At 40.2% G+C, this 13,504-nt stretch overlaps 1 protein-coding gene across 4 annotated transcripts in view; it reads left to right on the top strand.

Moving 5' to 3' along the window:
* Positions 1–12,932, top strand: part of mbd6.S (methyl-CpG binding domain protein 6 S homeolog) — a 34,230-nt gene extending 21,298 nt beyond the window's left edge. For 3 of the 4 annotated variants that reach the window (XM_018250082.2, XM_018250081.2, XM_041584423.1), the window contains exons 7-13: positions 2,349–3,058; positions 5,225–5,423; positions 7,411–7,589; positions 8,298–9,038; positions 10,121–10,173; positions 11,399–11,474; positions 12,473–12,932. In XM_018250082.2, coding sequence (XP_018105571.1) covers positions 2,349–3,058; positions 5,225–5,423; positions 7,411–7,589; positions 8,298–9,038; positions 10,121–10,173; positions 11,399–11,474; positions 12,473–12,544 — 2,030 coding nt within the window. In that variant the 3' untranslated portion in view covers positions 12,545–12,932. The other variant, XM_041584424.1, reaches the window with a different exon arrangement.
* The last annotated feature ends 572 nt before the right edge of the window (positions 12,933–13,504 follow it).

Raw genomic sequence — 13,504 nt, forward strand, 5'->3', positions numbered from 1 at the left:
GATGAAGTGAAAGCAATTGTATGTAATAAACATACATTAAATAAAGTCAGGAGCATCTATTTATCTATAAACATCAATGGCCTAAACACATATTTAAACACAGCACACAGTAGGTCCATATTACCAGTTATATCCCTGCTTTCAGTTAGATAGGCTGTATTACTCAGAACAAAATATAAAGCAAAACCTCAGAATTATCTCTAAACTTTTTATACGTGTTCAGTGTCACAAATAAATTTTGTCTGTGGTCTTGTTCTCTATTTCTATGTTATAATTGGTCTTTCAAACGGCTTTGGATGAAACTGTGGGCATCTAATTTCCTCGTCTGCCATAGCTCTAAGCATACTGAAGTACTTAAAGGATAAGTAACCCTTTAAGAAGCTGAAAATAAGTGAATGTATAATTGATGAGGGTGCTATTCTAAGCACTTTTGTCATTTACATTCATTATTTATTTTGTTTTTATTCCAAGATATTAAAGGACAAATACAAGAGGTCCTCTGCACTCAACCCATTATCAATATATTTAAGACAGGGACATTTTGTGCACACTTCTACTGAAAAATGCCTTACCCAAAACAGGGATTGTTTGTCCATATATTGCAATATATTTAGGCCAACTACGTCAAAGTCATCCCATATCTGGCCAGTCCTACGCTTAATGTCTCTGTCTTAAATATATTGATAATGAGTTGAGTACAGAGGACTCTTGTAGTTGACTATATGTATTTTGTGGTCACAGCCTCATTGCACCCCCGCCTAATGGTTTTAAAAATTAGTGGTGAGCACAACTTTTCCTTGTTTGTTAAGATATTAAAGGATACATGTACTGTTAATATGAATGAATTTTGTTACAACAGCGCAACCAGTTTCCGACCAGTCTGACAACCAAGTAGTCAAGGAAGTTGTCAGGAGAAAGAAAGAGGCTGCTCTGATGTTCTTCTGTTTAGAAAAGAAATTAAAAACCTTTCTCAACCCTTTGCTAAGCAGAAGAACAACTTCCTTTAAGTCTCAGTTCTGTCTTTTTACGCTGTAACCAGCCTCAACTTGGATTTCTAAAATCATATTAGAAATATTGGTGTTTTTGACACACAAAAAGAACCATTAGTAAAATTGGGCTGGTGAAATTAAAATGCATGTTATTATCAAGTTGAGAGAAGAACACTTGTAGCTGGTGCCTGTCTCCATGACTTTGAAACCCAGTGCACAGGGTAGGAAGGAAATCTGGTCCGGTGGCAAAACACTCTGCATGGAGGAATTTATTGACGGCATATAAGCAGTGAATCTGAATGGCATATGGTTATTCCATTAAGAACTGCACTGTCATTTTCCATACTGCATGCATGCTAGAGTCCACGTTATCCTAGCGACCAGGGAACCAAGATGCCTAGACAAGCATTTGAACATAAAAGTGAAAATGACCATGGCAGTCCCCTAGCAGTAAGTGATTTAAATTGCACATTCAAATGAGGTAGAAGAGGAAGGCAAATATAAAAAAAGAAGAGGTGAATGTTTGTTGCAGCTGGTGTATTCAGTTTAGAATTGCAGCCTTATTCAAAATCAGACCGTGCTTCTTCTAACATTAACCAAATGATTTAAAAATCTGTTGTTTTTTTTTTTTGGTGTGCTTGAAATAGGCTTTTATAGTGCTATTGGGTTTATTTCATGTTCAAATGATTTTTAGTTGACTTAAAGTGATACTGACACGTTCCTATAAAAATCATATGAAGTAAATGGTGCACAAGAAATATTTCCCCGCAAAGCCGCGCTCACCCGACCCTCCGACCCACCTAAAAGATCTCCTCAACTGTTTCGTGCATCTTCCTGGTTGCTTCACTGACGCAGGGCTGGGGGCGGCGCGATGCTTCCATAGGCTGATTACGTATCACAACAGGACTTCAGCCTATGGAAGGATCGCTCCATAGGCCCCACGTCCGTGAAGCAACCCGGAAGATCAGTCAGTATGTGAGCAAGTCGGCTGCGAAAGGTGCGTAGGGCTGGGGGCGGCTTTGAAGGGGGCCTTTGTGGCGGAAATATTCCTTGCAGCATTTTCTTCATGCTGACACGTTCCTATGATTTTTATAGGAACGTGTCAGAATAGCTTTAATGAATTATGTGAATACCCCCTTATCCAGAAAACCCCAGATCCCAAGCATTCATATAATAGATTATATAATTTATATTAACTTACTTTATATAAAAATAGCTTTTACCCCAAATACTCATACAGTTTGGATATACTGCATTACGTTTTTGTGTATTTAAGTTAATAATTTCTTGTTCACTTGTATATGCTATGTATTTTATATTTGTTTCCCTTTTATCTCTCTTTATCCATTCATTTATTAGCTACTTCAACTGCACGACCCAACCATTCTCCTGTAGCAAAGAGTGCTTCTGCTCCAAATGTGGTGCCGAGCTGTGGGACAGAAGGCGTTAATGAGCTGCCTTGTTCCTTGCCTCCATCTGGGGATAACTTTCCCTTCCTCGGTCAGGATCAGGTACTGCCGTTTCCTGCATCTCCGGCTCTATTAAACCTAGCGCTGCTGGGGGCTTTACCACTTTCCCTTAGTCTGAACCAGCATCAACAAATTCTGAACCAAGGTTTGCTAAATATACTGTCATCATCTTTACTTGGAAGTACAGATATTGGACTTTTAGGCTTTCAAAATACATCTCTGCCCTTGCCCTCTGCAGTGGCGGACCCTGAAACGACTGCATTGCAGACTTTACTGATGGCGTCTCTCTTGCAAGGTCCTCTCTTACCTCTAGGGGGCCTAGGGCTACCACAGCTTGATCTTCAACAAAACAACCAACAACAAAGTACCCTTTTGCCATCCCTCTTGCCTCTGTTGGACTCATTACCCACTCCACAAACTGACACAGCTGAGAAAAATGAAGCACCCATGTCCCTACCTGAAACTTTCCCTGATAATGGTCTCCAACCACTGCTCTTTCCACCTACATCACCTCTTCTGATGGCTCTTAACTCTGCACTTCTTGCTGCCAGTCTTGGGGCTGTGGACTCCTCCACTTGTGCTGGACAGGTAACTGAAAAGGTGAGTCGTGCGAATATTAAAAACAGGCTCTTTGCCAAGTTTACAGGGACCCTATGTTAAGATAAACTTTATTTATTCTGCAATTGCAAACAGGGAGATATAAACACAGCCCCAAATCACCTAATATTTCTCTTATTGACTTCTGTAGGACTTCTGTGCAAGCAGTTTTTCAGGTGATTGTTGTCTGAAAATGCATCCATCTTCAGGATTTGCAGCACCCAAAATGGCCTCATGTTCCAAAACCTTAGTGTCAACTAGTTAATATACATCTTTGAAGGGATACAGTCATGGGAAAAAATGTTTTGTTTTGTTTTTTTTTCATATTTTTATTTTTTCTTTCAAAATACATCAGTTAATAGTGCTGCTCCAGCACTGAAATCCGTTTCTCAAAAGAGCAAACAGATTTTTAGCCAAAAAAAAAACAGTTGGAAAAAGTTGTCTAATACTGCAGTGCACAATGAAAAAGAAATAACACTGCTTTAATCCCTTCCAATCTATTCCGCTGCTCATAGATGCTTGAAGTTGAGTTTAACAAACTGTATTTCCTGTTTATAAGTAGGATTCACCTTTGCTTTATGTTAGATTAAAGTTTGATTTAGAGAGTTAATTATGAAAGAATAGCCTGTTAATGGGCCAGATCATTTAAGCTGTTTTCGGTGGGCTGCAGCAATGTATAAAAGATGGCAGATCTTTGCACTTTGCATGATGTGCAGAGTTATAAATAACAAATGGTTAAAAAATGCTAGTCCTTTAGGTTTTTGTTTCTTGCTGATCTCTTCACAGTCTCTCAACCGCACAAAAGAATCTCCAAAAATAAAACAGATCAGAGCCTGTGGCAACAGAAATCAGAAACCCATATAGTGTAGTATGTTCAATCAGTGCTTCAAATGGATTGTTACAGGAGTGTTCCCCCTTTTTTTTATATATATATTATATGTACACCCTTTCTCTATTATAAATATAGTTGAGACGGGAAGGGTTTTCAAATAGGTGCTATAGTTGTTTTCGTGTTTGATCCAAAACCCTCCACCGGTTGGCCAAATGGGTGGCATCCCATGTGATTGAACATACTACACTATATTGGTTTCTGATTTCTCTTGCCACAGATCCTGTGCAGAGTTGTTCAGGGGAGATCAAATGGGCCATCTTCTGTCTGGTCAAAATTGTGGTGTATGGGCCTGCTCCTAAAATCAAGTGAGAAATCATAGTCTCAAAGAAGTAATAATAATGTGGTCTCATAAAAAGACCCCCAGTCCAAGGGTAGCCAAAATTCAAAAATTAGAGATTAAAAATATAGAAGAGAACCAATAGTAATGCAGTAGCCAAAATAACTATAAAAGTTATAAAAAAAAAAAAAAGCCTAACGTGTTTTGTGAGTAAGTGCCGATTTGGCACGAAACGCATTAGGCTACACACATCCTAATAAATTTAGTAAGTAATTTTTTAACTTTTATAATTATTTTGGCAACTGCATTAATACTATTGGGTAGCTTCCAATTTCTATTGCTGTCTGCTGCAGATCCTCTTCTGACAGTTGCTGATCTTGCAAAAACATGCACAGTAAAAGCTTATTCAGGACATAGTATGAACTGCGCATGCTCCTTTAAGATCCGTATCAGCATCAGAAGAGGATCAGAAACAGATGGTGCCTTTGAACTCAACTTAACTCTGTCAATTTATAGCAGGTCATCATACAGGGAGGGAGCTTCGAGGGGGGGCAGTGAAGGGTGCTAGATGGGGGCTAGGGTTTATTTCCCTTTTAAACCTGTTGAGACCTACAGTAACTATTGTGTAGAATGGATTCTGTGAGTAGAACTTTGGGATGGTGCACAAAAGAGTTGAACCTAGTCCTCTCCATTCAGAACCGACACATGCAAATCCTTTCAAGCAACCCAATCCCTTTTTATACGGAATGTAGTGTCCACCAGAATGTTAATTTATGGTGTCTGTTAATATTCCATGGCATATAGAGGTCTCCATTCCTGATAGATCTCCCTATAAATTAATTAAACATGTTTGTGTTGACATTCTCATGGAATAATTGATTTATTCTGTCATTAAAAAAAATTGTAGTGTAACACAATATTGTTTAGGTTATCAGTTTGTTTAAAAGTGTGTCTTCATCAGCAAATTGGGTATTGGAAATATTGTCTTTTTATGTGTTAGAACTGCATCAATACCTCCTGCACTGGGTCTGCCTCTGTTACTACAACCACTATTACACCTGCCTTATCAGAGGGGAAACCCCCTCCATTGGAACCACACAGCCCCTTCCACCTCCAGCAGTCACAAGCACTAACACCTGGCAGGCTCCACCCACTGATGCCTCCTCTGCTCAGCCCACTCATCACCGCTGGGTTGTTAGGTAAGATGCTTTGCCAACTCTCTTGCCAGGCTTTTGGTTTGGACTGTACCATTTATTTTGCTGGTATCTGGATAATGTTACAGAGCAGTTCTCTCAAGACACTTCCCTGCAGGGCACTGCTCTAGGGTTACGGCCAAACAGGCTTCCTCATTTTATGAGCTCACTTTTTGGTTATTGAAGTGAATGGTCAGTAAAGACATTTCCTTGCTATACTTACATTTTTCTACATTTCCATTTATCAATTTGGAAGATCACTGCTATTATGGGAAAAGTAATTGTGACGGAACTAGTGGCTTTTTTTTTCCTCTGCAAAGGCAAAGCTGTAATGATGCTGAAATTCAGATGGAATAAGATTAAACGTAAGCAGGGAATGTGTATAATCGGCATGAACGATGCATCTGGCCTCCATATTACATTGATAATCTCTTTTTAAAGGGGAACTATTTGCAAAATTCAAATTTAATATAAGCTTCAGCATACTGAAATAAGAAGTTTTCTAAATATAATCAATTACAAATTCTGTACCATTTCTGAAATAACCAAGTTTATCTTCACTATCCCTCTCTCGGCATCTGTTTCTCTTCATTCTGTCTTCATACAGGAGTTGGGTGTCATATTCAGGGTCGGATTGGGGGGCCCGAGGCCCACCGGGACGGCTGTCTAGGGGCCCCCTTTGGCCTCCCCGTCCGGCCCCTATTTTGAAGTGCGCCGGCGCGCATCCATTCTGACATGCTCTGCGCGCACACGCGATGCCGTACTCGCCGCATCATGCAGGCTGTGCGGCGCCGTTTTTTTTATTTTCCGATTTCAGAATGGAGAGAGGGGGTCTGGCCCGGTGGGGGCCCATGAGGGTCGGGGCCCACCGGGTATTTTCCTGGTGTCCCGTCGGGCCAGTCCGACACTGGTCATATTCATTGACAGTTAGATCTAATATATTTTATAGGGGGGCTCCTTTTGCCTAGAAGATGTGTAGAGTGTATCACTCTATTAAAATCACCAGAAATCCTGTCTCTCTACATGCAGGATTTATACAAAAGGCAGTTATTTTGTTAGAAAAGTGTCAGTGCGCTATACACCTATATGGTGTATTAACCTTTTAAATTACGGCTGTGATTAAATCAGAAACTACTAACATAGGGAGAGATTTTTGAGGCGTGTAATGTGGACAGCAGGCTTCTTCGGCATGTCTCCCTTGTGGTGTAGTATCTGTAGATTGAGGGTAGGTATCGTCAGACTCTTTTCTCTGTGTCCTACGAGCAGTTGTACTTACCAGACCATATCTGGATCGCTATCTTATAGAAAGCCCTGTAAGGGCAGTCACAGTGGGATTCACCGTCTGCGGTTCGTATCTCTGCACTTGCTGGCTGTAGTAAAACTTCCGATGGAATCTTCGGTCCTGATTTCTACGATAGTCTCCCTTTATCTCCGAATAGTGCAGCGGTTCTTTTTTAGTAATATATACACCAGTGTTTCTTTTTTAGCACACTGAAACTTGAACATTTCTACTTATACCTCAAAAAGTACAAGTGGGTCCTTTTTACTCTGTCGGTGCTGCTTTACAAAACTACTACAATACAATTTAACCTTATCTTTTTAAACAGACTGAGTGCGGAGTTTTTCTTCTTATTTGACAATTATTTTGTTAGATTTTGGTTGTACTGGAATCCGTTATTTGAGTGAGCTCTAAGTCCCCCCTATAAGATATGTTGGATCTAACTGTCAATGAATATCTGACACCCAATTCCTGCGTGAAGACAGAATGAAGAGAAACAGATGCTGAGAGAGAGATAGTGAAGATGAACTTGATTATTTCAGAAACAATGCAGAATATTTAATCGGTTGTATTTATTTAAGTGTGATGAAGCTTATATTAAATTTTCATATTCGCGATAGTCCCCCTTTAAATGTAATGCAGGTCTTCGTATATGTTTGTGCCTCTTTACAATTCCCAGTCCTTTGTTGTAATGTCAAATATTTCTATTTTTAGGGGACCTATCTGCACTGAATGCAAATACTGGTGCCCAATTAGGAAGCCTCCAATCTCTGCTGGGTGCTCAGGCCTTACTTCCAAACCAGCAGACATATCTTCCCTCCCTCTCTGGAGCTCTGGGAATGCAGATGTTCCAAGGACAGTCCCTTTTGCAAGGACAACGCAGTGGCCTCCAGGTGACTGCTTCTTTTTTACATTGGCATATAGGAAATTTTGACCACAATGGAGCTCTTTTGAAAAACTGCAGTATTCAGAAACCCCCAAATCCAAACCAAAGCATGGAGATCCACTGCCTGTAACAGGGCAGGCGGTACAGTTGGACAACACTGTGAAACGATTTCAAGCAATTTCAGACTTTGACTACAAGAGTGTGTGATCTCTGTGATAATTACAGTGGTCCCTTTGTACTATAAGCCTTCTAGATTTTCCCATTTTCCTCGGCCGTTCCTTGGTTGTGAATAGTTTGAATAGTTTACACTGAAAACAAGGAACTTGCACTGTACATGCAGGCAATGCAGATATGAATGGCTGTCTCCCATAGACTCAGTTTTATCCAAATAATCCAAATTTTTAAAAACTATTTCCTTTTTCTCTGTAATAATAAAACAGTACCTTGTACTTGATCCCAACTAAGATATAATTAATCCTTATTGGAAGCAAAACCAGCCTTTTGGGTTTATTTAATGTTTAAATGAATTTCTAGTAGACTTAAGGCATGAAGACCCAAATTACGGAAAGATCCGTTTTCCCGAAAACCCCCAGATCCCGAGCATTCTGGATAACAGGTCCCATACCTGTATTTTAGAGTGCGTCTTTGAAACTGTTAATTCTTCTATCTGGCTTTAATCTCTTCTTTTAGTATATACTTCTTTTTCTTTATACAGACACCGTCTGGACCTGAAAAAGAAGTCAACCAGTCTTCCCAACCTGAGGGCTCTATTACTCCCACACCCCAAACACCATGTTATTCTCAGCAGCCTTCTGACTCTACCTTGTCCCCACCAAGAACAGAAGTGTCTGGAAAAGTACAGACATTACCACTTCCTGCCTTGAGGCTTGGTTCTTCTTTTGTCTCCAACACCTCAAGTGCCTTTGAAACCAGCCCCAATTCCAAAGGCTCCCAGTTCCAGGGACCAGCATGCATAGACATCCCTCCTGATATACCATCTGACCCCCCTAATACAGATACCTTATCCCACTCTATGGATTCTTCTTCTACTGAGACAGATCCGGAAGTGTCTCCTCTCAAAAGACACCGGCTGCTACCCGATCCAGTAGGTCCCTCTGAAGTCCCCAATGGAGCTTCCCCTAACCTTCTCCCATGGATGGGTCCTCCCCATTCATCGAACGCCTTAAATCTGTCAGAGCTGGAGCTCCCCAAGGGAAAGGAGCCTGGTTATAGGTTCAATGGACGAGCCAGGGGTGAGAGGTCGTATGGCCGCCGACCTCGAGGGCATAGACATTCTGGATCCCGGCCCTCGTTTTGGAAATATAATGGAGGGGATGTGGTTGAGGGAGAAGTAGCAGGACATAGCCAGGAACTATCACAGCCACTGGTGGGAATTCCTGCTTTTAGCCCTCACTGGCAGGAAGACGGTAGACAGCCACGGGAGCAGGAGGTGGAGGTGTGTATTTTTATTTTTGATATTTTTACTACTTGTATGTAAGAGTCTTAAAGGAGAACTAAACCCTAAAAATGAGTGGCTAAAAATGCTATATTTTACATACGGGACTTATTGCACCGCACCAGCCTAAAGTTTCAGCTTGTCAATAGCAGCAATGATCCAGGACTTCAAACTTGTCACAGGGGGTCACCATCTTGGAAATTGTCTGTGACACTCACATGCTCAGTGGGCTCTGAGCAGCTGCTTAGAGGGTTGTCACAAATTATCAAGCAGAAAATGAGCTTGGTCTGTAATATAAGTTGATTATTAAATTCTGATGCTAATTGCACTGGTTTCTGTGCTGCCATGTAGTAATTATCTGTATTAATTATTATTCAGCCTTATATTGTGACATTTCTATTCTATGTGTACTGTATATTGTGGGTCCCTAAGCTCAGTAAGTGACACCAGCACAGAGCAATTGCAGTGAATCGGCAGAAAAGAAGATGGGGAGCTACTGGGGCATCTTTGGAGACATGGATCTTCCCTTCTTTAGTTCTTTAAACGGTTTCCCTCAAAATATTTATGAAATTAAGAGAAGCTAATAATGAAGTCCCAAATATTTTGAGGGAAACCTTTTAAAGAACTAAAGAAGTAGCTAGAAATGTTGTACACTATGTTGTGGGCTTCTGTACCAGCCCAAGGCAACCACAGCACTTTATGAAATTAAGAGAAGCTAGTAATGAAGTCACAAAGTGTTTAGTTAGATCTAGCCCTACCTGTAACTAAGTGACAATGATTTGAAAATTGCTAACTTAACACATGTGGGTACAGCTCGACCTCGCCACTTTCCATTCACGCCAGGAAAAAATTGATCTACGCCAAGCAGTAGGCATTATCAACTACAACGCATCATATTATTAACACATATTCAAAAAGTGCAAACCTATTCAGCAACAAAGGGGTGTGTCTGTCAATATTTGTAATCTTCATGTGCAACATATAGAAGGGGCCTGCACAGTAGAGTTTCTTGGTATGTATGTTTGAGGAATAATTACAATTGAGTTTAAATTGCAGACTCTGATCTGTGTGACTTTTTTCAGGTACCACCCCAGCTGCTGAAACGCTCCCGCAGAGGAAGGAGGAGGGGCCAAAAGTAAGTATGGTTATCCAAAAAAGTTTTCTTAAATACATCAAGCCTCATAGACATTTAGGGGCAAATTTACTAAAGGGCGAAGTGACTAACGCTGGCGTCATTTCGGGACTTCGCCGATTTACTAACGGGCGATGGCGTAAATTCGCTAGCAAAGGAGATAGACTCTATAGCTACTTCGCACTCCTAACTCCAGGCGAATTTTCGCTCTGGTGAATAGACGTAACTACGCAAATTCACTAAGATGCGGATATTACTGAACGTTACCTCTTGCGCCAGACTTGCCTTCGTCACCTCAGTCCAGGTGAAGTGCAATAGAGTACATGGGAGTTCCTCAAAAAACAATTGTACATTTTTCTAAGTCCTAAAAAAATGCTCGCAACTTTTCAGTTTTTCAGGGTGATGGGCTGCAAAAGATCGTAAATTTTTTTTTAGGGTACCTGGCTTCCCCCCTACATTTCCTAACATATGGAACATAAACTATACACTGGGCTCATGTGTAGGGCAATATAACAACTCTATTTTATTTTTATTAAGGTTCCCTGGGCTTGTATAATGTAATGTATTTGCTGCAACATATACGTCCATTGAAATATAACTTCCCGCCATATGCAAATTAGCCAACGCTAGCGTAACTTGCTTTGCTTGCCAAATTAACGCTAGCGAAACTTTGCCATTGTTCAGCGCCCTGGACGCAACTTCGCATTTTAGTGAATTAGCGTTGTCCTGGCGAATTTTCGCCTGTCGAAGTGTGTTGATCTGAGCGAAGCCGTCGCTGGCGAATTTCCAGAGGTTAGTGAATTTGCCCCTTATTAGTTTATGTTCTTTTTATTCTCCCAAAGATTTTAAGGCTTTTGAAGTCTAGAGCTGACCAACTCTGATATGAATACTGACTCTACAGGGGGAATTCACAAAAGTGGTGATATTGAGACAAAATAAAAGTGGAGATAAAAATGTTGGATTTCCCACCAAATTCACAAACCTCTATCTCCACTTTTGTGAATTTGTCTTTTAAACAGACAGTTTTCAAATTGTCTTTCGCACAACATTTTAACTACATTTTTTTCTGAATTTGTCTTTAGCTCTTACTAAACCTGTCAGTCGGCCATTAAACTGGAATTTCCGAGGGATGGGATTATTTTACCAAGGAAAGTTATACATCATTTTTTTCGGGATGTTTGTGTAATTCCACTTCTGTAACAAGATTTTTACTTTTATTCCATTACAGTTCACAGAGGATAAGCAGTCGTCTAGAAACTGTACCTCCAAAGTGGACAACTGCTGACCCATCCAATGGTTTAAATGTAAGAAAATTACGGTTTTCCTTCTGTTGGCACATTTAAGAAATGGGGGTGCAATGAATCTCCGCTGAACCCAGTCTAAACATTTGGAGGCTTATTAGAGGTTTTTGAAACTCACAAACTCTCAAACCACAAATGTAATTGAATTTATTAAAAGATCCAAATATAAAAAGTGTGAATGAAAAAAAAAACCGCTGTATGATGCAGTAAAAAATACGAATACCTCCAAGTTTTTCTGACAATTCCTATTAAAAAAAAAAATCCAAAAACCTCAAAGTCCGAATTGATTGAAAGCAGTCCAATAGGATCAAGCACAGCTCCCGTTGACTTCTATAGCACCTCGTCAACAACTTTTATTTGGCAAAGAAATATAGAAACAACACATTTTTTGAGATTCTTGCCGGAAAAAACAAAATACTTTTGCATATTGTTTTGATTAAGAAATATGTTGTTGGGCTAAACATGGCAATATCTGAAAGTGAAAGTAAAGTCACATTCTACTTCCTGTTCATACGAGCACAATCAAAACAAATCAATAAGCAATCTGTATAAACTTACCCTGCCTTTGCCCCAGCTGCAGCCTTGTTAGTAGGGATTCACCGAATCCAGGATTCGGTTCGAGATTCAGACAGAATTTGGCCTTTTTCAGCAGGATTTGGATTCGGTCGAATCCTTCTGTCAGGCCGAACCATATCCAAATTTTCATATGCAAATTAGGGGAAGGAAATTGCATGACTTTTTGTCACATAACAAGGAAGTAAAGTTTCCCCTTCCCAGCCCTAATTTGCATATGGAAATTTGGATTCGGTTCAGTAATCTTTTGCAAAGGATTCGGGAGTTCGGCCGAATCCAAAATAGTGGATTCGGTGCATCCCTACTTGTTAGACTTTTAAATAAAGAGCAGCTGAATATGCGTGGTAAGCAGAAAGGTGCTGGTCCTATAGAATTTCATTTGTCCCTTTGTTCAACATCTCAACCTTTTTTATTTCTTTTTTTTACAGATTGACCGTCCTATCATCCGGCCGAACAGACCCGGTCGTCCTGCCAAGAACAGAAGGCGTCGGATGATCTAGTAGATTTTGTGCTCTTAGTGGTTTACCTCTCTCAACCCAACTCCTTAATCCAACTGACCAAGCTCAACAGGTCTTCCCTTTTAAGGCACTTCCCCCTGTTCCCTTTAATGTGTTTCCACAATGAATACAGCCAACTGGCAAGTTTTAAGAAGTCTGCATTGTTGACAGTTGCCCTTTTGGTGAGAACTAAGGCTCCGCATGAAAACCATCAAAGGAGAGTCTGCCTTTTGTTCATTATTTTACATAATTGCACCAACCAGTGCATTCTGTAGCCCTTGATCTGCACAGGTTTTCTATAAGTCATGGTCCTATTCGCGTAGCTATCACTAGTGAAGTACTGTAGCTTCCTTGGTCATGGCCTTTGCCTCAGAAATCTGAATTGGTTAGACGCACCAGGCTTACTCCTCCTACTCATTCTAGTCCTTTTTATAGTCTTTTTTTTTTTTTTTTTCTTACTCTGTCCAGCACTCTTGTTCTTCTTGTCTCATCCGCTTTCAATTATATAGTTTTAGTTATGATATTCAGATGTCACATTGGGGTTCATCTTTAATGAGAAGTCTTCTGGATTTGCAGATCTGTCTTGTGTGCCCTTATTTATTAGGGTTAAATTGCACCAGTTATCAGTAATCATAGTTACCAGTTATCCGTAATAATACACTAGAGCTTTCATTTTCTAAATCTGGCCATACATTATAAGATCTGCTCGTTTGGCGAGGTCATCAAACAAGCAGAGCTTCTATTAATGGTGCCACCTCGAGGTTGGAAGTATGTGGCTGATCCAGATTTACTGCAAATTTTGGTCAAATAGGCTCATCGAAGGGCAGATAAGCTACTAAATTGGTCTGAAGGGGCAGAATCAGCAGTTTAAATCTGTATGGCCACTTTAACTTGTAGTAATCTGATTAAAACGGATTGCTGACTGGTTATTAAAGGGAACTATTGCAAAAATGAAAATTGAAT

This window comes from Xenopus laevis, chromosome 2S, assembly GCF_017654675.1.
Source record: "Xenopus laevis strain J_2021 chromosome 2S, Xenopus_laevis_v10.1, whole genome shotgun sequence".
In the NCBI taxonomy this organism is placed as follows: Eukaryota; Metazoa; Chordata; class Amphibia; order Anura; family Pipidae; genus Xenopus; species Xenopus laevis.